A 25951-nucleotide genomic window follows, 5' to 3' on the forward strand; every position below is an offset into this window, starting at 1 on the left:
CTCAACATCACTGATCATTAGAGAACTGTAAATCAAAAGTACAATGAGGTATCACCTCACACCAGTCAGAATGGCCATCATCAAAAAATCTACAAACAATAAATGCTGGAGAGGTTGTGGAGAAAAGGGAAACCTCTTGCACTGTTGGTGGGAATGTAAATTGATAGAGCCACTATGGAGAACAGTATGGAGGTTCCTTAAAAACCTAAAAGAGAACTACCATACAACACAGCAATCCTACTACTGGGCTTATACCCTGAGAAAACCATAATTCAAAAAGAGTCATGTACCAAAATGTTCATTGCAGCTCTATTTACAATAGCCGGGACATGGAAGCAACCTAAGTGTCCATCAACAGATGAATGAATAAAGAAGATGTGGCACATATATACAATGGAATATTACTCAGCCATAAAAGGAAATGAAATCGAGTTATTTTTACTGATGTGGATGGACCTAGAGTCTGTCATACAGAGTGAAGTAAGTCAGAAATAGAAAAACAAATATGGTATGCTATCACATATATATGCAATCTAAAAAAAAAAAAATGGTTCTGAAGATCCTAGGGTCAGGACAGGAATGAAGACACAGACATAGAGAAGGCACTTGAGGACACAGGGAGGGGGAAGGTTAAGCTGGAACGAAATGAGAGAGTGGCACTGACATATATACACTACCAAAGGTAAAATAGATAGCTAGTGGGAAGCAGCCACATAGCACAGGGAGATCAGCTTGGTGCTTTGTGACCACCTAGAGGGGTGGGATAGGGAGGGTGAGAGGGAGATGCAAGAGGGAGGAAATATGGCGATATATATATATACGTATAGCTGAGTCACTTCATTATAAAACAGAAACTAACAACGATTGTAAAGTAATTATACTCCAATAAAGATGTTAAAAAAAATCTTACATTGCTAGAGTCAGAAGAAAGGGCAATAAATGATTACACAAACCTATACATGTGAAAATGGCATAGAACCATACACATGTTGTACAACATCAATTTCCTGGTTTTGATATTGTACTGTAGGTATGTCAGATGTAACCATTGGGGGAAATAGGATGACCTCTCTGTGCAATGTCTTGTGAATGCATAATTATTTCAAAATAAAAAGGTTTTTTCAAATAAGTAAATAAATACTAATTCTTGTGGGATCATATAGGGTTGCCAGATAAATTACTGGATGCCCCATTAATTTTAAATTCAAATAAACACAAATAATGACTTAATATGAGTGCCTGAAATATCATGTAGGATGTACTAAAAAATTTATTTGTTGTTTATCTGGAATTCAAATATAGTTTTGCATCCTGTGTTCATATCTGGTAAATCTTATAACTCTCAATCAAAACTTGGTTTTCTACCTGAGCACAAAAGGTTTGAAAATTCAAGTCCCCATGAGCCTGTGTATTGGGAAGCTGGCTTTTCTATAATTAGTTTTCATCTAAACTCAGACAGTCAAACATTCAAATAGCTTGTGCATTCTACCATCAGTGAGGATGCTGTCATTCATTTCCATTATGATGTGAGTGTATAGGTCAATTAAGGAATCAATTAAATACTCCATGACTGTGACTCCAATATTAAATTGTGATATGATTGTATCCACATTATGTTAGAGAATTGAGGAGAATACAAATAATTAACTTATGAGAGCTCAACATAAATTTCTAGTCCACTAATAATCATTACTCTCACCTCAAATTAAAATATCCCAGCAAATTAATTGTCTACTTCAGACTCCGTTTATACATCATGCAGCCCAGTTTTAATTCCCTCGTGCTATGTTTAAGGCCCACTGGTCTCACGTTCCCAGGGTTTGTTTGTTTGTTTGTGTGTGTGTGTGTGTGTGTGTGACAAAATAGATTTTAGGAAGAAATGACACTTCCATGCCTTTTTTAAGGCTGCCTCATGCCTCATCCTCACAATCACAGACCCCTTTTCTAAAACTTATTTTCAGCACTCAAAAAGTGCCTGGCAAATTCCTATTAGTTGTCATCTTGGACATTCAGCCTCCCCTAATTTTAAATGCACACACACACACACACACACACACACACACACACACACACGAGTCATCTTACTTAGTGATAAAATATTAAACATGCATTATAAAACCATGTGGCCACAATAAAATATAAATTAAAATCTAAACAAAAATAATGTTTTCTCCTTATGTACACACTCCCCACATGAACTCTTCTACTCATCTGGCCATTTTGTGATTAATAGCAGAACAAAATAACACATAAAATAAAATATTAAGCATGTCTGTGAATGGTAATAAAATATTTTGTAAGTACAATTGGCTCTCATTAAAAATTAGTCTGTAGTCAAGTTTCATGCATTTTTATCAAATAAGTCTTTATACTCAAAAACCATTTAGGACCAAATTAACTCAAAAAAGAAAAGAAAAGAAAAAGCATCCCAAATCCTGCTCCATAACCATTGGTATCCTTTCTTTAAACATGTGTTTTCACATAGTTTATTACATACATCACAATATAATGAACACATCTTCCACTGAAATAGGACAGTTCTGATTCATATGCACAGCTATGACTATTAGAAACATCTTTCATTCTTGTGTCTCTACATAGTGTATTATATGCACTGCAGTGTGGTGAACACATGCATTCACTACAATAACACTACCCTGATGCAACAAACAATATGCACTTTTATAGACACCTTCTATGCATGTGTCTGTTTTTTAAATTTTTGATTAAAAAAACACATACCATGAGATCTAACCTTGTGACAAATTTTTAAGTGTACAGTACAGTATTGCTAACTATAAGCACAATGTTGTACAGCAGATCCCTAGAAATTTTTGATCTTGTATAACTGAAACTTTGTACTCATTGAACAGAAACTCCCCACTTCCCCCACCCTCTAGCCCATGACAACGACCATCCTACTTTCTGTTCCTGTGAGTTACATTTCTTCCATAGGTCATTTCAGACACATAATTTCAGGCAGATTAATTAATAGAGATAGATATTATGCTTTCAGCTTAGGTTAATAGGAAGCATCTCATGAACTGAAAATTCATTTAGAAGAAAACTCCATGTAACGGAAAGGTTAATTCAGACACTAAAAGTCCATGCCCTGGGACCCATTTATTGGGGGGTGATCATTTTTAAATTGTGGATACAACCTCTTTCTTGGAGAAAAACTAAAATTTTGTCATATATTTGACAAAGGTAGACATTTACAATAATATTAATTACTTTAACCAGTTCTCTTTCAATGTTTTATATTCTTTAATTTCTAGCTGAAATACTTAAAATGTCTTTAGTTCTTCTCCCATTTTCCTCAGACGCATTTATTACCAACAGGTTATTTATTAAATGTTATCACTTTTCTAGTGAAACCCTTCTTACTTTCCTTAAGGATAGGGGCCACCTTCTTTATCACAAGCAACGCTTAAACTGAAGTAATTGGAAAATTTTCTATTACCCTCTCTATTTTCTTAACCAGAAAAAATCCCTAATCATCTTTAACTTTCTCTTGCTTCTATTGATACTTTCAAGCCTGTTATCCTAGGGCCCCTAAAGACAATTTTTTTTCAATAGTTCTCATCCCATAAAGATAGTCCTGAGGCACACTTTACTGTGGGCCCAATAGAGGCTCTGAGCATCCCCTGAATTCCATCACAGAGACTGCTGGGACTATGTTGCAACTATTGACAAAATTTCTGGCAAGTTTCAAGGAAGTGTGAAGGTAAAGTCCATAGAAAGTAACTCTTCTTTGTCTTGATACAGACTGGCTTCTTTTTTTTTTTTTCTCCAGTGATGTTGTTTAACTTCTCATTTAGGTTAGATTATGCAGCCAGGATTAATCTTCTCTCCTTGCTTTAGTTCAGTTCTTTCTCAATTTACAGAGGAATCACTGAAAATATCTCTTTATTGACCTCTTAAATCCATTCTCTACATCAGACCCAGTTACCTCTCTAAAATGACAACATCATAGTTCATTCCTGCCAAAACTCTTCTCTGTGTCAAAAAATAAATCATCCCCCAAGTAAGAAATGGGTGAACTGGGTCATCAGCTTTGTTTACAGCTTGGCAAGGGGGAAATCCCCTGGCAATCCCCTGGCAATGTTGAAAATCAGATCTTCTGTGTTCTTTCAGATCTCTGTTTGACACAGTTTTATGCTTTCACGTTAGTTGTTGGGGGGTGAAAACATGTTATTTCAACTTCAGACAAAGTTGTATCTCTATTGTTTGCTTCATTTATTTATTTTTTTTCTTCTGACCTAATGTCTGCACAGCTGGCATCTCAGAATTTGAATTTGAACCTGTTGATGTATATTTTTCAGGTCCAATGAGGCTTTTGTGTGTCAATGGGAAAACTCACTAAAATTTTTGCTGGCTTAAAGTCATTTCAGTAATAAAACTTGAATATGTTCAAACATTAAACCCTCACAATCCTTCTATACATGCAGGCATTAAATATACAGCTAATTATAAAGCCTAGAATATGTGAAATTTGTAAAAATCAATGAAACACTAGGAAGGCAAAACCTAGGTGAAAACTTAATGGGAGTTTATATGAATAAGGATATGGATTAAAGTAATGAAGATTCAGCTGAGTATATTTGAGAATGTAAGCAGATAAGGTAGGGGGTCCCCAGAGAAAGAGAACCAGGCATGGCTTTCTTGACGTAAGAGAAGCCATTTTTGGCCTAAGCCATTTTGTGATCTAAGCCTGGCCACAATGCTTGTCCTTGAACAGGTCTCAGTAATAATGATCTTAAGGGAACAAAAGAACAAATTGTTACCAGGTAAGAGAAGCAACAATAGCAAAGTAACACATCAGTTGTAAAGATTCCCAGTTGTGTTTCTGTTTTGCAGAATTTAAACCCCCCTCAACCACCAGATCAACTGGAACCTAAGGGAAGATGATGTTGACCTTTTCTAACCCTCTTGACTTCAATCAACTAGAGCTTGGACTCTCAATTGCCCAAGTCCGTTTACGAATGTACATGTACTCTTAGCTTAAAACTTCCCCAATTTTGCTGTTCAGTGAGACGCTGCTTTAGGAAAGATCCCTGGTGTCCTCCTTACTTCCTGCAAGTAATGAATACTTCTTTTTCCCAATCGTTGGCTTGTTTGTGTCTTTTGGCTCAACACCCACCAAGAGGCAAACCCAAGTTCTCAGGCGACAAGAATAAAATTCTAAGTATTGTACCATGGACTTTTTAAGTCTATATCTTCTATATATTTTTTAAAATTTTTTTAAACATCATGTCTTTCCAGAAATTATCATTTTTTTATCTTGTGAGAAGCTGGCATTACCTGAGCGATTATACTATCATTATGTTGTGTTTACTTAGTCCATTAGATTGTATATTATGGTATCCATTACATTATTACACAATGTATTTAATATAATTAGTAGAGACATCTAAAATATACATGTCTTAGGATATGAATATTTAATTTGCATAGTTAATTCTTCTTTCTAAAATATTTGGCTAATTCATGTTGGAACACACTTTTGAACTTTGTATTTGGCTATTATGTGTAACCATCTATGATGATTAACTGTAAGACCCCTTTTCCACCTGGTTATTATTATATGATGATTTCTGGTAAACAATCTTTCCTATATTTGATTCAATGTGTACTTTTTCTGTGATTACTTGGCTTATCTCCTCTGTTTAGTCTTGCCTGCTTACAAATAGCCACGCATACGAATGAAAGTATAATTAATAAAATGTGTGGTATGTACGTAACACTCCTACTTAATAAAAGCAATAAAAATTAAACATATACTATAACATTCACACATCTTTTGCTTTGTAACTAAATACTTTATTTCATATTTTGAGAATCATTGCTGTTCTTCAGTTGAAAAATATTGGTAGCCTAGATATTTCTTGACAGAAAATGGAAACAACTACCTCCCCTAAAGTAATTTATACATTGACAACTACATTTAAAGGAATTTCTTTAAATGTAGAATCTGGGTTCTGTGGCACATATAACATTTTAGTGGTAAACAAATATGCTGCCAATAGTGTTTGGGTCACTTTTAATAGTGACAGAGATTGAGAATACTTTTTAGGTCTTTTAACATGTTGAGTTCAAATTGAGTTTATGTGACTTCTTTGCAACTTATATGATTTCATTTGCTGCTAGGTCCTAACTAGCTAATTTGGCCAAACAACTGAAACTGAAGGAAAAGTTGTTAAGTGGAGCTCCAGTAGCACAATCGGTTAGCGTGTGGTACTTATATAGACTTTATTTATTGTTCCAAAAGCCCTTAAAATTCTGCCTTGCTCTCTGGACTCTGGTGGCCTGCCCCTAGATAGGCTGTCTGAACATGGCATTCAGTAGATGATGAACTCTCGATAGGGAGAGTGCTGGCCCCATTACTTTGTTCATGTGTGAGAGTACAGCCTGGATAAGTGACCGTAGAACCCCATCTGTTCACTTGAAATATCCCATACAGAATATTAAATTCCCTCTAATAAATCTATACAATCTGCTCAATTATCTCATTTAAGGGAAGATGTCACCTGGACATCAGTATGAACACTGCACCTTAACAGCTTCCTGCTCTCCAACAGACTCAATCAAATGGATCTCAATTAAAGCCATTAGATAATTTTTAAATCCATATTAAAAAATTAAGGAGACAACAAAGTATAAGTAATAATGATAATCATAAATCAAAATAATAAAGAACAGTAAACATATAACTAGCTGGCATCTGATCAATCTATTCCTTCATTGCTTGGCTCTGCCCATGAAAATTATCCTCAATCCCCATGTTCTCTTCCTAACTTCCCAAAATATGAATTTATCCCCTGAATATGTATATCCACAAAGACACATATAGTAACACACAATCTCAAAGAATCAGGAATGTCAGTCCAACCCCATCCTCTCTTTGACAGGAGACACTCTAATGTGTTACTATTTTCTTTAAATATCTCTGAAGGTGCACGAATCTCCCAATGGCTATGAAGTCTGAAGCACGTACCTGTCTCCTTCACCTCTGATGAGAGACAAAGGGAGAGAGAACGAGTTTTAATAAGAACACAGCCAAATGATGCAAAGATGCCAAAGAGGAAAGGGATTAAGACATTTTATTTGACAATACATTTATTTCAGTCAGCATTTATTGAGAAATATCCCTTTCAAGCCAAACAAGCTACATAATTTGTGGGACCAGTATAAAATAAAAAGGCAGTATCTCCCCTTCAAAAATGAGTAGGATTTCAAGATGGCAACAACTGCACAGGTCACCTGCCCATGAAGCTGGCCCTAGTCCAGGTAAGGCTTTTGGTCATGGACACAAATACAAACACATAAATCTTGCTTTCAAGCAAATGAGAAAAAAGCACAAAAACATAAAAATTATTGTTTGGAGTAGGAAGAGATGAGTGTATTTAGGAAGAACAGTCCAATTTGGGGCATAGAGAAGAGCCATCAACTGGGCGATCCAGGGAAGCTCTTAAGAGAGAGGCATCTGAATTAGAGTTTGAAGGATCAATAGTGATGAAGGAGTGGCCGAAGCAGAAAGATATTGCTGGAAGATGGGGGGAAAACAAACAGATTTCCAAAGGGATGAGGATTTCTACCAGAACAAGCTGCTTTAACAAAATCATGCTTTGTTTATAGCTATGAGTCATGTTTAAACAAAATCAGAAAGGGATTTTATGTGGAAGGTAAAATTAATGACGCCAGAGTTGGGTTTTCATTTCTTTAAGAGTCTGTTTTTGGTCCACCATTCCTGTGCCAAGCAGAGCTGATGTCTTGAACCCCTGGGGTCTTGGGTATCGACTCCTGTGGAAAGGCAGGGTGGGAGACATGGGCAGAGAAGAGGTTCTGATTTGAGCTGTGGGGGAAAATGGGATCTTAATCTCAAATAAGGGAAATCAGAGAGAAAGGGGAAAGGGAAAAAGAAAATAGAGGAAAGACAAATGAGTTGATAAGAAGTTGAAGAGCCAAAACAAGAAAAGACTCACCTCTGTTCTTTAAATGATGAGTCAACTATAACCAACATGACCAGGGAAACTATTACCATCAAACAGATCAATATCAGAAGGTAGGAGTATCCAACTAGTTGGGGATAAAGTAAGGAAGTCAATCTATAAAGTACTCTCTATTCTACCACAGTTAATGCTTCTCATTTCACAATAGTGGCACCTCCCCAGAGCTTTCTTCTGTCTTTTCCAGGACTCTCATTTCAATTCTTCCTGAGTCTATGTCCCTGCTCTGCCCACTCCCTCTCTCTTTCACCAAATCAATAGGTCCATCTTTCTTTTCTCTTTAGTACCTCTAATCTAATTGCATTTTCTTGAAATTTAGCTGCTGTCATGCTCCATCCTTCTTTACTTGGATTCCCCCACCTGTATCCTCTTGTGCATAGCATCCTAGCCACTTCCTAAGCTCCTCACTCATTAGCCCTTGGACTATGAGAAAACTATCACCTCCCAGCTGGGCCCCAGTTCTTTCTCACCCCAATGGATGATTAGGTCCTGTCCTCCTAGACTGCTGTGCTTTACTCAGCAACTCAGGCCGGCCGCCTCCCCAGCCGCCACGTCCAGGGTTACTTGGAGATACCAAGTCCCGTCAGCATTGGGCAAGACATCTCCTTGCTGAGTGCCTGGCTGCTTCTGCTCACCCCTCATCCACATCACCCACACGGGTTTTGGATGAAAGCCAGAGACGTGACACATCAGCAACAGACGACCAGGCCCAGGACTGGGGCCTTTGGACACCCAAGCCTCTGGCTTCACTAGAAAGGAGAAGATAAGGAGAAATGAAATTTAGGAGGGTACCCTAGGCCACAACTCAGTGACTTAGGGTCCCTTTGCAGTTTGAGTAATCACTTCTTTCTCTTTTCTTGGAAGCAATTCTAAACCCATACTTTTCACCCTCTAGCTTATTATGTGATTCAAAAAGTTGATAAAGGGTAGAAAACTCAAATACAAGAGTTGAAACACTAGAAATAAGAGGGGAGAGAGAGTTGGGCTCACCTTGTCGTTGCAGTTCTGACTTCCCTGCTTCAAGGAGGCCTGCCAGAAACCGAGGGCAGGTGTCACTGAGAAGGCTCTGAATGATTTCTTTAATAAATTTGTAGTGGTTGAGCACATTACAGACATTCTGAGCTCGACTCCCTGTTCCTGGAGACGGTTTCCAGGAATTTTCTTGGAAACTCAGGAAATCTGATCCTTGATATGCCCCATTTAAGAAGCTTTCTGAGGCCTTCCCAGGATGAATTAAACAGCCAAATGATACCTGGAGCTCAAAGGGGTCTGTGGGTGGACAAGAAAGAGAGAATCAATATGGAAAGAATTACAGGGAAGGAAAACTTGCTGGGGGATCACATGGAAGACTAGAGATGTGGCAGGAAAAAAGGAGGAAATTTGTGGGAATAAAATTTTGAGATAATAAAGGTATTTTGAAATACTGAAGGGGAAGAGCTAGATGGGAAGACTGTTAGAGAATCAGAAGATGGTCTGGAAGAGCAGACTGGGGAGTGGTTAGGTACAGGTTGAATCCTGTAAACACTCAGGCCAGGAAGAAAGGAGGGCAGAATCCTGGTTGGGAAAGGCTGACCAGGAGTGCTGGGCAGAAGATCAAGAAGAGACAACTATTCAAGGTCTAGAATATGAGGGTATATTCAGGAGTGTGAGAGCTGTGTATATGGGGGTAGAGGAGGGGGATAGAGTGGGGATGGTGGTGAAGGGTGCAGCAGAGAAGAGAGTGACCAAAAGGGGACAAGTACAAGATCAGGAAGTTTGGAAGACAGTCAGGGTACATAAGCCATCTACCCTTTGGAAGATGGTCGGAGCCCTCAGGCAAACATTAGCTTGGAACAAAGAACTCACATTGAAACTGAAACTGACTGGCAAAGGCCTGCACTTCGCGAGGGAAACTATGGATGTACAACCGCAGGAATGCCTGGATGTTCTTCAGCTCCTCCTTGCTGAAGTTACCCTGGGACCAAGGCTTCAGAAAGCGGATGGTGCCCAAGACACTGTCCCAGCCATGAGTCTGCAGCTCACCCAGCCAGCCTGAGCCCTGGGTGTGTGTCCAGCTGCGATTGGCAAAGGAGGAGATCTGGAGCACGTGGAAGGAGAGGGGCTCTTCTGCGGCCGAATGACGGGGTCCTAAGACCTGTGGAGCTGAGAGAGGGAATGAAAGGACAGGAGAAGAGAGCCCCATAAAGGGGCTCTTTATGGATATGGTTAAACAGGTTGCATATAGTCTCACACCCTCCCCCCTGGGCCAGCATCCTCACCCCAAAATCAGAGAGATTAACTGAGACTACGGCCAAGGATACTTTGCCTGGAACTAGCCTGGCGGGCAGACTCCAAGGGCATTCTGTAGGAGCGTTACTCCCTCTTCCCCCAGGTCCTCCCCAGAACTTCTCCATCCTGCAGTGCACAACCACAGGTATCTTTCCACCTGGGATCAGCTTACCCACTTTGCTTGCCCCATGGCAGAGAAGTCCCTTGAAGAGCAGAGGCAGGAGGAGGAGCATTGAAGCTCTGTTAGGTGAAGGATGCCACCGCAGGCAAGCTGCCCTCAGAATTCAGAGACAGTTCCCCTCTCAACCCTCTTTCCCTCTCATCTGACTTCCTTTGGCACACCAACGCACAAAACCTCTCCCTCTGCCCACTTCCTTGTCGGAGAAACCCTACAGCCTCCGGCAGTCACAGGCCTCCCACACAGTCTCTCATTTCCCCTCCATTTCTCACACTGTCCGGTCCAGATTTTCTTCCTGCTCTTGCCTGCATCGTCCTGACCCTCTCGGTTGCACCCAGTCCTGGCTCATGGCAAAGGCTGCAGTCTGTGGTCTGGCTGGAAATTTTAGTGTCTTTTAGTCTTAGAGAAATCAAGTCCACACTTGGGTTCTCAATGTCCTCTTCTGTGAGAAGAAGTGATGGAAGGTGATCAGTGATGCCCAGTGGCCTTTCCAGCAGTCTCCCCACCACTTATCCCTCTGTGGTCTCCTCCTCCTGTCTGCTCCCTGGCTCCCTTTCCCCCTCTTCTTGGTCTTCCCTGTCTTCCTCTACTGACCCATTGTTTTCCCTCTGGAGTCCATTCTCACTCCTCTCACTTGTCCTGCTTGTTCTCCCTGTCCCCCCTCAGTCCCCCTTTGTCCCTTCATTCTGCTCTTCTCAAAATCATTATCAGAAGACACGAGGCATTTTGAGTGTAGTGGTACAATCCACAGGCAAATGTCATAATCCATAATGGAAAAGAAACAACAATGACAGTACAGGTTATCAGATAATCTATAGAAAATGCCCTTTTGCTCAGTTTCCCCACTCAGACCAGTTGTCACTGTTGAAGGGTCTATTACCAGGTTTAACCTGGAAGTGGTGAGCTGGCAGGCAGGTGGATTTCCATTCATGTTGTGTGAATTGATCTGGGGTCAGTATACAGGGGCCTTGGATCCTCGCCCCTACACCAAATGAGTTGAGTGTGTCTACAAGTCAGTGGGCAAGCTTCACTCTGTGTATGAGGGGTGGGCAGGCAGCCTTCCCCTCACAGTTCATGGCCTGGGAGCATTGGTGTCCTGTTGGTGGTCACTGACTAGAGAGGAGTTCCACTGGAGGTGGGAAAGTGAATCTAGGGGACTGGAGTGTGCACGGGAGAATTAATAACTGAGTTGAGTGTTTATTTGGGTTCCTTTCATTGATGTTTGCTGTGGCAGCCTCAAGGCAGTTGAAACACCATACCTTTGTTTGTGACATTAGTTAATGCTCACTGGGTGCCAAGAAATTTGCCAGACACTAAGGTTTCAGAGAGAAAATTTCTTTAGTGAAAACAAAACAAAACCCAACATAAAGCCTCTACTTTTATTATAGAGAAAGCTCACAGAATAGTGATCAGAATTGTTGAAAAAGATCCACACTCAGTCTTATCCTGCTATTGTTTCTGAATTCTAAAGAGAAAAAAAAAAAAAAACCTCACAAACTTTCAGATACATATACTGGCTACTTACATAGAAGAGAACGACACAGGCTTCAGATATTTCATATGCAATGCTGTAGGGAAATATTTCAGAACTCTGAGGTAATGAGATAATTCTAAATTTCTTCATTCAGGCAAATTTTCATTCTCCCATGAGGGCAAAATTAATCCATATTTGAACTCAAAAAGTCAAACAATATGCCACATAACTCCCTTTATGAAACAAATTATCTGAGTAAAACCAGAAAATTTCCTCAATAAAGAATTCAAGAAATGATACAAGAATACGGGTATAAAATGATTTATAAAATATATAGTTAACTCTAAATAAGCATTTAAAATTAACTTGTAAAATTTAACACATTTGTTTAATATTTCAGAAAAAATTAATAATAGTTGAAGAATTAAATTCCATATTAATTCATCAAAACTTGGGAAGGGAGATGAAAAGAAAGGAGAGAAATAAGGATTACTGTATTTCAAATCATATTATATAGACCATAAGAGCACAATATAAAATGGAGTCAATTAGAAAAATTATTTCAATTATGATGTTTATAGAAAACTACCTTAAATCAAGGTGGCAGAGAACACAGTTAGCTCATATCTCTAAAACAATTAAAATGTTTTAAAATGTGTGCTAATAAAAGATGAATGAATCCATTATCATGCTGGAAAACAGTGAAGGGATCCAACTGCTGAAGAGAAATTTTAAAGAAGCCCTTCAAAAATAAAAGCAGATGAAATGGCTTCAAAATCCACAGCCCAAAACATATGCAGAAGGAAAATAATACTAATAGAAGAGGATGCCTGCCTGCAAATGCTATAAATATAAATGAAAACATACAAAATATGATGGTAATTAAGTAGATTATTTATTACCACTGGTTTTACTGAGTTTCAGGCTGCAAGACATTTTGTCATATGACAATAACCCAAGAACTTCTCTATTAGCAGAGTGATATGTTTGCCTAGGGAGATATTCCAGCCTGAAAACAGGCAGTGTATTTGCAGGAGAAGTAGATCAGGGACTAGGGCAACTAGACCTCCAATACCACCTCCTTTGTTCATGCTACAAACTGAAGAATCAGTTGCATCATCTGCACAGAAAAGCAGAGGAAGGCAAGGGTATATTTTGAGTAGTAGCCACTTAGTTCTACAGAAAGTTCAGGTAGATTTGAAACATTTATTTTCAACTTTATCTGAAAAAATTAAAGCACAGGATCCTAGGATCCTACCTCTTTTCGCTAAAGAATAATGAAGGGAGTATTTGCCTTACCACAAAGTAAAACATGCTAGACAGTTAGTGCTAAAACAGGTGGAAGATGTGTAGAAACGTATCATAAGAGAAAAGTGGATTTTAGAGCTTAAGGACCAGAGAAAAGAAAAGAGATGTAGCAGGAGATGTTGGTAAGACCTGATATGTGAGCCATACTGAAGAACTGTCTCATTTTTCTTGCAAGTGAAGGATTTTAAACATGAGAGTTTTGTGGTTAAAATGCCATTTAGGAAAATTCCCTTAATCCCAAGGAGATTCACTGGAGATTGTACCAGAGAGTGATGAGACTACGATGGATGATGACTTTAGTGACCTGGACAAAGGTAGTAGCAGTGAGAATGGAGAGGTGTGGAAATAACAAAAGATAGCTTGGAGGTCATCAGGAGTAATCAAGCAAAGAAGTATGACCAGGAGGAGATAAAGTGGGGCCATTCACGAAGGTACACAGCACAAGCTTGGGAAGGATGGCATGGAGACGCACAGTTCAGATTGGGTCATGTTGGATTAAGGCTCCAGTGGGAGGTATTCAGGTGTTTCACGGCACATGGGTTGTTGCAAGGAGGTGTTATGGATAACACAGAACCTGCCAAGCACATGGTATCATAGAAAGAAGTGTAGAAAACTGTAAATCTGTCCCTCTCTTTCAAATTATATATTTAAGTTAAATTTAATAAATATTATCTGTGTCACAGAAAATGTTCAAGTCTCTTGAATTTGTTTATTTATTCATTCTTTCCTTTACTCATTAAATATTTATTGAGAACTTAACTATATGCCAGACATTTTACTAAGAGCTGACAATATAATGATAGAGCAAGAAAAGAGTAAGGAAGGAGGGATATAGTCCTTGTCCTGGTGGAGCTTAGTGTGAATACAGATGAATAGATAAGCACAGCTCTCATAAACAATGAATTTAGAAGTACACAGTGCTATGGTAAGAAATGATAAGAAAAATGGACGAAGTCAGGGAGATCAAGGGAGGATTCCCAGAAAGTGACAACACACCTGCATTCTGAGGAAAGAACAGACATTAACCTTGAAAAGAAACCACAGTACATGCAAAGACCGGGTACATAGAGGGATTATATCCCATCTGAGAAACTAAAAGGCCACAATTCACATGTATTTTGTAACACAAAATTTCTCAAATATCATTAAAATCTACTTCTCTGATTTAAATATCAATATATGTTTTCCTGAAAAATGTACAAAAAAAATGTGGACGTGATTATGCACTGAATCCCAGAGTGTACACTAGTAAATGTTGTACCATGTTTACATCTAGGCTGGTCAGCCAACACTTTCAGAATAACAGCCTTTTATGTAATGTCTGGGTAACATAGGGACTTCTTCCCCCACCCCCACCATGTTAAGCAGATGTGAGCTAAAGCTTGAATATTTCACTTATGCTATACCCACCACCACTCAGGAGGCCTCCAAAGCTCTTTTTTTTTTTAAATTGAAGTATAGTTGATTTACAACATTGTGTTAATTTCTGCTGTACAACCAAAGCTCTTTTAAACATCCAGCTAGGCCTCTGTTGAAGTTTTTTGCTTCTGTGCATAACACCAAACCCCCTTAGGTAAGTGGGAATAATCAGAATGCATCTTAATACCATGAAGTCTAAGAGGTGCTGCAGCAGTTCATACCCCCTAATTTCTCTAGTATGGGGAACTTCCAGAATGGTGGGTTGACAAGCTTGGCTAACCCTCTCCCCAAAAACAATGATAAAACTGGACAATATTTTCAAAAACAACCATGCTGAGTCTGTGGAAATGGATCAAAGTTATACAACAAATTAAGAAGTGTTTACTCTAGAAAAACTCTTGAACCTGGAGTAAGCACAGGTGTGGTTATAACCCGGGCTGCTCCCATCTTTTTCCCATGCCCAGTACCTTCAATGCAGTTCTACTAGGGCAGGGAAAGCCCTGAACATCAGAAGTTTCCCTGCTGAAGATGGCTAACTTGATTTAGAGAGAAGAAAGGACAATACCCAAACCCAGGGGCATCACTGAAATAGCAAATTCAAAAGCAAACAGATGGAAAATGTTAACTTCCCAGTTAGTCTAAGGATATAACACTAGATAGAGCAACAAACCCGCACTTTAGCCAGAAAATTTTAAAAGATACCAATGAGTAAGATGTCCTTATTGGGCATGGATAATCTGCCACATATCCTTGGTCTGGAAGGATGCACACACGTGCAACACTGCATGCACGCTCAAAAGGAGCCAGAAACAACCAACCCCAATGTTCTGCAGGTCCCTGGATGAAGACGAGGCTTGTACACATGCTGTGAGGAGACACAAGAAAGTGGAGGGGAAAGTGAAAGTCAGGGCTGACTTGCAAACTTCCTGAAATTTGAGTACACTCCCCAGTTCAAACGGAGATCCGTTGGCAAAGAGTAGAAGCTATATTGGCTCAATGTGTTTGAGCACGACCTTATTAAGTATGCTGACATAGGAGGGATCTCTAAGAAACCAGGCTTAAAAAGAAAAACAAGAGTAACCAAAAATAATAATAATAATAATAATAATAAAATAAAATAAAGAAAGAGAAAAGAAAATTAGAGAAATCTGTGGCCGAATACTATGGAAGAGTCAGATTGTATAGATTAGCACAGGCAAGTCATTAAACAAAAATATGAAGAAACAAAGAGTTGACGGAATAACATGGGGAGATCAGAACCCATATATAATGTATAATATCCATTTTTCAACACAAAAAAGGAAACATGAAAAGAAGAGGGAAGTGTGACTACACACAGCGGAAAAAAAGAAATCAACAGAAATTGTCTTTCATGTTGCTCAAGTTTTAGACATAGAAAAACTTCAAACTGGTAAACAATGAACATTAAATAAGTTCAAGGAGTAAAGCTCATGTTTAAGAATTAAGGAGAGTATGACAAAAATGAGGCATCAAGCAGAGAATATCATTAAAGAAATAGAAAATTTTAAAAAAACTAAATGGAAATTCTGAAACTGTACAATAAATTCCTAGCAGGACAAAATATAAATATACCAAAATATACTAACAATAAATAATCCAAAAATGAAGTTAGGAAAACAATTTCATTTACAAAAGCCTCAAAAAGAATAAAATACATAGGAACAAATTTAATAACAGAAATGCAAGTCGTATAGACTGAAAACCAAAAAACATTGTCAAGAGAAATTAATGATCTAAGAAAGCCCAGAGATAAACCCACACACCTATGGTCAACTAATCTATGACAAAGGAGGCAAGACTATACAGTGGAGAAAAGATGGTCTCTTCAATAAGTCGTGCTGGGAAAACTGGACAGCTGTATGTAAAAGAATGAAATTAGAACACTCCCTAACACCATACACGAAAATAAACTCAAAATGGATTAAAGACCTAAATGTAAGACCAGATACTATAAAACTCTTAGAGGAAAACATAGGCAGAACACTCTTTGACATAAATCACAGCAAGATCTTTCCTGACCCACCTCCTAGAGTAATGGAAATAAAAACAAAAATAAACATATGGGACCTACGAAACTTAAAAGCTTTTGCACAGCAAAGGAAACCATAAACAAGATGAAAAGACAACCCTCAGAGTGGGAGAAAATATTTGCCAACAAATCAGCTGACAAAGGATTAATCTCCAAAATATAGAAACAACTCATGCAGCTTAATATCCAAAAAACAAACAACTCAATCAAAAAATGGGCAGAAGGGCTTCCCTGGTGGTGCAGTGGTTGAGAATCTGCCTGCCAATGCAGGGGACACGGGTTCGAGCCCTGGTCTGGGAAGATCCCACATGCCGCGGAGCGACTAGGCCCGTGAGCCACAATTGCTGAGCCTGTGCATCTGGAGCCTGTGCTCTGCAACAAGAGAGGCCGCAATAGCGAGAGGCCCGCACACCGCGATGAAGAGTGGCCCCCACTTGCTGCAACTAGAGAAAGCCCTCACACAGAAACGAAGACCTAACACAGCCATAAATAAATAAATAAATAATAAATAAATAAAATAAAATTAAAAAATGGGCAGAAGATCTAAATAGACATTTCTCCAAATAAGACATACAGATGGCCAAGAGACACATTATTAGAGAAATGCATATCAAAACTACAATGAGGTATCACCTCACACCAGTCAGAATGACCATTATCAAAAAATCTACAAACAATAAATTTGGAGAGGGTGTGGAGAAAAGGGAACCCTCTTGCACTGTTGGTGGGAATGTAAATTGATACAGCCACTATGGAGAACAGTATGGAAGTTCCTTAAAAAACTAAAAATAGAATTATCATATGACCCAACAATCCCACTACTGGGCCTATACCCAGAGAAAACCATAATTCAAAATGACACATGCACCCCAATGTTCATTGCAGCACTATTTACAATAGCCAGGTCATGGAAGCAACCTAAATGCCCATCGACAAATGAATGGATAAAGATGTGGTACATGTATACAATGGACTGTTACTCAGCCATAAAAAGGAATGAAATTTGGTCATTTGTAGAGATGTGGATGGACCTAGAGACTGTCATACAGAGTGAAGTAAGTCAGAAATAGAAAAACAAATATCGTATATTAACGTACTTATGTGGAATCTTGAAAAATGTTACAGGTGAACCTGTTTGCAAGGCAGAGATACAGACACAGACATAGAGAACAAACATGGGCACCAAGGGGGGAAAGAGAGAATGGGATAAACTGGGAGATTGGGATTGACATATATACACTACTATGTATAAAACAGATAACTAATGAGAACCTGCTGTGTAGCACAGGGAACTCTACTTCGCTGTACAGTAGAAACTAACACAACATTGTAAAACAATTATACCCCACTTAAAAAAACAAACAAAAAAAATTTATGACACCCCCTCCCTCCCAAAAGAAATTAAGCAAACCAATTGTTCCATTACTTGCTGGTTTTCGTTATATCCTGAAACATCCATTCAACATTTTTATCTGCTAATGTAACAGAAAGTCATCTGCTCAATGAGATTTATAACTAGTTTTTTTCACATGTTCACAAAATATTCTTGTACATTTTGCAATGGGTCTTTATTATCTAGTAATGATGGCTTGCAAATTAAATTCATTTTTAATGGCCAAAAAAGAAATTAATGATTTAAATAAATGGAGAAACATTTCATGCATTCACAGTAACATCAAAAATAATTAATAACAAATAAAAGAATATAATCAGCAAAAATGTAACACCTGTATTCATTTTAGATCTACATGTGTCATAAACAATTCATCTTGTTTTTCTTGCCAATAAAGTGTTTTTCTGTTTATTTTTTGTTCTGTTTTTGCTGCATATCATTTTGGATAAGTGGGACTCAATGGAAAAATTTGTACTTTAGTATTATATTAATTTAGCCTGTTGATTTTTTTGTCCAGATAAATCACTGAATTCTTTTTTTAAGTTAATTTCTCTATTGTTTAATTTTTCTGTAGAGAAAATCATATCATATACAAATAATGACAATCACATCTTTCTTTATACCTTTTATTTTTATTTACACACTGGATTAGAAATTACCACTTTAATACCACTTTGAATAACAATGGCAATAGCAGACACCCTTGTCCTTTTCCTAATTTTAATGTTAAACCTTATACATTTTTGTTACTCTTATATTTGCTACACGTTGGTTATAGCTAAACTAAGCCATATGAAGGAAGTTCTCTTTTATTCCAAAACTGGTAACATATTTTTTCATCAGTGTATGTTTAACTTTATTGAGGGTTTTATCAGACTTGTAGTAAGATGATATAGACAACCACATTAATCGATTTTCTAATGTTCAATTATTCTTACACTCCTGGTAAAAACTCTACATGTTGTATCTAAATTTACTTAAATTCCTAAGTGAAATTGGATAATAGCTATTGGGTGTTCGGTTCCATTGTTTGCTTTGTTTTTTTGTTTGCTTTATTTATCTTCAAGTATTCTTGTCAGGTTGCTGAGTTTTTGTGTTGTGATATTCTAGCCTCATGAAATAACTTCCGTTGTTTTCCATTATTTTATATACCTTGAAACATCATTAAGAGCCTGAAGCCTTTTGGATTAGTCACAAATTTGCCATCAGTTTCAATTTTTATGGTAACTGATATACTTAGGGTTTCTTTTTCTTTTGGGTCTTATTTGAATCATTTATAACTTTCAGTAAAATTTTTCATCTCATTTTGACTTCAAATGACCTGAAATGAAGTTGTACATAGTTTCCTCTTATTAATTTTTACTCTTTACTGCATCCATTAACACCCACTTTTTAAATCCCAGTGTTCTTTATTTGTGTATTATCTTTTTTATCATTCCTTCTAGAGTTTACTTTTATATTTTATTAATTTTTTTTTCAAAAAAGCTGTCTATGTCTCATTTGGTAGTTTCTATTATAATATGTTTTAATTTCTATTTTAATGATACAGCCTTTATATTTACTTCCTTTCTTCCTCACTTTTTGATTCACTTTACTTGGTCATTGAGTGAATGTCTAGATCACTTATTTTCAACATTTCTTCTTCTCTATAAATACATTTAAAGCTATATATAGCTCTGTAAATCTACCTTGGTTTCATAATACCATTATGGTCTATAGACACAGATAGATACTGAAGAGAATACATACTATCCTACAAAAAAAACATAATGCATCATCAAAAGATCCAAATGGCATATGCTAAACATACTACAAGTAACTTACTAATTTGGAGAACTGTAGAATCATTCACAAAATAAAATAAAGCAAAAATGTTGGAGAAGAAAGTAATTTTACTATTTCACAAGAAATTGCACTGTCACATGGGTGAAATAACCACACACCAGTTTACAATTTTGAGGTTACTGAAGCCACAAGTGACAACAATGACTGAGCAAAGCAGCAAGAAATTTCTGATAACAGCCCCACAACAATTTAAAAAATCATAACATTTCTTCTAAATTAAAATCCTGAAGATAAATTCCAAAGGAAAAAATATTTAACTAACTTTAATTTTTGGTACTTAATATGGTATAATTGTTTCCTCCTTTCTTGTTTACTGTTTGTGGCCAGGTCTCTTTTAAGAAGAAATTCTCCGTCCTCTGCTTCGCTCAGGGGCTGGCCCACAATCACACTCACAGATCTCCTTTTGTTTACCTTCTTGCCAAAACTGAAAAATTCACTGGAAACATATGACAAGATGTCGCTTTAGACAAAGAAATCTTCCTAAGCGAGGAAATGATGGGGAGAAATTGCCTAGAAATGATTTAAAATAGTATCCTTGAACACATTTGTATAAATGTAAGGAAGTATTCAATCTGCTGCTATTGAAAACTCTGTAATCATCTAGGGACCTTCCTGTATTTCCTCCAATGAAGTCTGGTTTACAAGTTTAATGATATTAGAATAAGCAGTACCAATTTAATAAAACGTTAACAGAAGGTATAAAGTAACATCAACTTCTATTATATATAGCTTTAAATGTATTTATAGAGAAGAAGAAACTTCAAGCATTCAATAGTCAACCATATAATAAAATCTCATCTTTCAATTTGAACGTGTTGCCCGTTTTTCAAAGGTGCAGGAAAAAGGAGAGAATATTCACAGACAGTCCAATATGATCACACGGGCCATTTCTAAGCTTCATTCATCTACTCAGCAATTGTTTAATCTTCCAACTCTGCCCACACAGCCAACTCCTGCCTATGGTTAATTTCCAGGAGGTTTATATATTCCAGCTCTTTTCCTTCCAAATCTAATTCTAAAGCTCAGTGACATTTTCTCTCTGAGGTCTCATTCTTTTTCAGAGAGATTTCCATTTAGATAACAATTCCATTCGTGTGAATTTATGAAGCCAATGTTGTCCCAGATAACCACAATAACAGGGTACAAAAAGGTCTCTTTGGGGGCTTCCCTGGTGGCGCAGTGGTTGAGAATCTGCCTGCCAATGCAGGGGACACGGGTTCGAGCCCTGGTCTGGGAAGATCCCACATGCCGCGGAGCAACTGGGCCCGTGAGCCACAACTACTGAGCCTGAACATCTGGAGCCTCTGCTCCGCAACAAGAGAGGCCGCGATAGTGAGAGGCCCGCGCACCGCAATGAAGAGTGGCCCCCACTCGCCGCAACTGGAGAAAGCCCTCACACAGAAACGAAGACCCAACACAGCCAAAAATAAAAATAATAAATAAATAATAAATAATTTTAAAAAAAGGTCTCTTTGGATTAGAACACTAATCCACATTGCCATGATCATTGCCCTTAACCTCTTATTGGATTACCTTCAGACTCCCCAAAGTCTTAAATAATTATTTCTAAGAGCACCTTTGTGATTCTTCCATGAACTTACCAATGAGTCCATCCAGCTCCCACCTTTTGAAAACCTGTGTGCAAGTTTCTCAGCTCTGTCTTCCATGTCCTCAGTCATTGTGTGTCATGCACCACTATATTTATGGGTATTGATATGAACCGGGTCCGTATGATCTAAAGTAGTACAGTATGCTCTGAGGCCCTCAAAGTGCTAATTCCAAATGGAAATCCATGTCTTTATCCCCCCTTTTGGTTACATTTTTGTTATGTAGCTTAAGGAGTTTTGAGTTATGCTAACCACATCTTAAAGTAGTGCTGCCTAACAAAACTACCTGTATGATAGAAATGTTCTATTCTATGATGTTTGGTATAGTAATTAATTTAATTTAATTTAGTTTAATTTTGGAAAGAGCAGTTTTAGTGTTGAAACTGAAAACAGTAACTTTCTATTTTTATCCATATCCCTATGGCTTTCTGTGATTCAAATGTGTTCAGCCCACAGATCTGCCAAACCTTCCATCATGTCTGAATCCTGGTTCAGCCCAGGCTGGAACCCCTGACACACCTGCATGCTGACCTCAGTGCTTCATTTAGGGAGTCTGGAGGATCCATCATCACAACAACCTACCCTTCTGCATCCACACTACTGAGTTCATGATATCTTATATTCTATGGCTAAAAATCACTGTTTCTTAATTCTTTGCACTGATTAGTGAAGTACAGCAGAAGATGGAGTGGTCATTGCATAAGGCTGGTTTCTCATTAGCCTGAGGATCTTTACACTGATCATCTCCAGCCAGGATAGTTAACCCTTCTTAATAGGTTCATGAAGGCTTTCAATGAAAAATATTTGAATAGAAGATGTAATACTGAATTTCAGCTTTTACATTTTTCATTCCTATTAAATTGACATCTTGTCCATGCATTCCTAAATTAAATTTTTCTTTCACTGCTCTCACCCAGATGAATTTCTTTTTAGTTGTTCTTAGTTTATTTCATAGAGTGTAGACCCTCAGATTAAGCACTATTTCATGTGGCACACACTTGTGTAGGCCATCTTAACAGTTTACATACTTTATGAACTCTGGCTACTTTTTTGGGTTTTTTTGTTTGTTTTTAGACTTTACTAAGACTTTTTAAGATAATTTTTTATTTGGGAATAATTTTAGATTTAAGGAAAAGATGCAAGATAGTACAGAAAGTTCTACACAGTTTCTCCTAAAATTAACATCTTACATAACTGTGGTAAATTTGCCAAAACTAAGAAATTAATATTGGTACATCATCATTAAAGTACGGATTTGTTCAGATTTCACCAATTTTTCCACTAATTCATGTTTTCTCTTCAAAGTTCCCATCCAGGATATCACACTGCATTTTTTTTTAAGTGCTTATCATTTTTTCTCTCAGCTCTCTAAATGAAGGCAACTTGTTGGACTATGTCAATGTTGACAATAGGATGATGTGAATTTTTCTGTTGGTAAAGCAGGAAAAGGGGCCAGCTTGGGACTTGAGATGGTTAAGGAGACTCTGTCCATGACTGCTACAGGGGCCAACTTAGTTCTTTTACCAGCTTGCTGGTCAGATCATATCACACTGCATTTAATTATCGTGTCTCTAAAGAGACACGATAAGGCCTTTAGTCTTCTCCAATCTGTGACAGCTTCTCCATCTTTCCTCGTTTTCATGACCTGAACAATTTTGTAGAGCACTGGCCACATATTTTGTAGACTTTCCCTCACTTTGGGTTTGTCTGATATTTTTCTCATGATTAGTTTGGGGTTGTGAGTTTGAGGCAAGAATACAAGACACGCCCTTCTCATCACATCATGTTAGAGGCACATGATAGCAACATGATTTATGACTGGTAATGATAATCCAGATCACTATGCTAAGCTTGTGTCTGCCAGGTTTTTCCACTAAAGTTACTACTTTACTTCTCACACTCTATGCACCAGAAGTTAGACAATTAGTCCAGCCCACGTTCAAGGGCAGGGAATCAAACACCACATCCTGGAAGGTGAGTTCCTACATAGATAGTCTGGAATTCTTCTGTAAGGAAGATTTGTCCCTTTCCCCCATTTTTAATTTATTCATTATTTATTATACTTGTGTGGGCTTATATTTGTTTCATTTATACTTTTGATTTTACTAAGATTTTTAGGACCTGCTATCATCTCTTCTCCTAACCATTTCAGTGACCACTCCTAACTCTGCCATTCATTTCCTTAACTTTTCCTTGTAAATAAGCTCTCCAAATTAAGGCCCACTTTCAAACTCCAAAGTCATCTGTATCCCTGTTCTAATACTATATGGAAAATATTCTAACTTCTTATTTTCCCTTAGAATCACACAAAAAAGAAGAATTGAAACAAGAGTATTATTAGGTCATCTTGCTTTATGTGGATATTGCTTGAACAAATTGCACAATTCTGTGAGCTGTGGCAGCCACAGCTGTGAAATGAGAACAACTATATTACCTTCCTCATGTGACTATTGTGAGAATTAAATGAGAAATGTATAAAAAAGCACACAAGAAACATTTAAACATTATTAACTCCTTGTATCATTAGAACGACTACCACCACCACCATCCTCATCATTACTATTATTACCACAGATGACCTCTGTAACTTGAGGAAACAATAATGTCTCCCTCATAATGGCTCCTGAATGTGCTAATGTCATGGGTTAAAGTTTCCATCTGCCTCCCTGAATTACTAATAAATCTTTGAACTTTCAAGATCATGATCTTAACCAATTTTATTGACTTTTAAAATAACACTGGAATTTCAGTTTTGCAATGGTACATTAGATCCTTTAGGAAAAACTATCCTGCTGAGATCAGCTAGATAGATTTTGAAAAACATCATCCATTTGAAGATGTCTGAGAACTGTGAAGACAGTGAGGAATTAGAGGCCATGATCCAGAAAAGGAAGGAAGTCCTGAGAGGTGGAACCCAGCATTTGGGACCACATTCCCTTCACCCACAGGCATCCATTACCTCCAAAAGTGGTGCCTGAGAAACCAAGAGGCTGAGCAGAACCTTCCAGAGTCATGGGGCTAAGGAGACAAAAATTGGAATTGGGGGCCTACATGGAAACAGAAGCCCTGGTAGACACCACAAGCTTTCAGTTAAAACTCTAAAACTTGGCATTCTAAAGCCCTGTACCTTAATAGTAAAAGTAAATCAGAAATAGAAAAGATAGAGCAGCCCTCACAGGGACTGAAATTCACACTCAAATAATTGCAATTCCTGATTTGATTAGGTCAACTGACATTGCTAACCCCCAACCCTAACTTCAAGTTAAGCAATGGAAAGGGTAAATAAATCAAAATCCATATTAGCTGTGTTAAATAAATTTAAATTTAAATTCATTTAAAATTTGCTGTATAAATAAATTAAAATATATGAGAACTGTAGCATATAAGTCGGGAGAAGGATAAATGGAATTAAAGTGCTCTAGGATCACTGCACTAGCATAAAGTGGTAAAATACTAATTTATATTAGAATTTAATAAGCTTAGGAAGCATGTAAAACTTTCTGGGATAAACAATAAAATAGTAAAAGATCATGAAACCAACAAGTTAATAAATGGGAAAATGATATAATTAAAAATATTTAACCCAAAAAACAGGCAGAAACTCAGGAAGGGGAAAGAATATAAAAGAGACAGGAAAAGAAGGAAGTAATAGTAAGATGATAGATGGTAGATTTAAACCCAAAATATCAGTAATTATGCTGAAGATATGTAAACTAAATAATTAAAAGACAAAAGTTGCTAAACCAAATAGAAAATGGCTTAACTATATTATGCTCACAAGAGAAATAGCATAAATGTAAGTAAACAGAAGATATAAAAATGAAACAAGGAAAAAGATATACTATGAAAACACTAGCCAAAAGGAAACTGGTATGGATATACTAAGTTATGACAAAGTAGCCTTAGAGGTAAGGAAGCATTATAAGGTATAAAGGAGGAAATGAATCACAAAGAAGCTATAACATTGCAAACATTTATGCATCTAGGAATATATTCTCAAAATTATAAAGTAAAACCTGATTTTTTTAAAATCTTTTTTTTAAGTTTAAGAATGGTGTAGGACTTCCCTGCTGGTGCAGTGGTTAAGAATCTGCCTGCCAATACAGGGGACAAGAGTTAGAGCCCTGGTCCAGGAAGATCCCACATGTCGCGGAGCAACTAAGCCCGTGCGCCACAACTACTGAGCCTGCGTTCTAGAGCCTGTGAGCCACAGCTACTGAGCCCACACACCTAGAGCCCATGCTCCACAACTAGAGAAGCCACCACAATGAGAAGCCCATGCACCACAATGAAGAGCAGTCCCCACTGGCCACAACTAGAGAAAGCCCACACGCAGCAACGAAGACCGAACACAGCTAAAATATATATATATATATATATATATATATATAAATGAATAA

The 25951-nt window shown here is 37.6% G+C and overlaps 1 protein-coding gene and 1 pseudogene across 2 annotated transcripts in view; both read right to left on the minus strand.

Moving 5' to 3' along the window:
- LOC309644701 (large ribosomal subunit protein eL19 pseudogene) overlaps nt 1-25951 on the minus strand; it is a 93082-nt pseudogene that overhangs the window by 15605 nt on the left and 51526 nt on the right. The gene's annotated exons all lie outside the window — the stretch shown is intronic.
- On the minus strand, nt 1836-25909 carry CD1E (CD1e molecule). The gene is given in 8 exon segments (XM_082430187.1): nt 1836-7806; nt 7809-7855; nt 7986-8079; nt 8480-8525; nt 8529-8758; nt 9000-9278; nt 9855-10151; nt 10450-25909. Coding segments are annotated over 8 exon segments (1146 nt in total). The 5' UTR covers nt 10511-25909; the 3' UTR covers nt 1836-7714.

The sequence above is a fragment of the Balaenoptera physalus genome, assembly GCF_965194825.1.
Source record: "Balaenoptera physalus genome assembly, chromosome: 1".
Classification (NCBI taxonomy): Eukaryota; Metazoa; Chordata; class Mammalia; order Artiodactyla; family Balaenopteridae; genus Balaenoptera; species Balaenoptera physalus.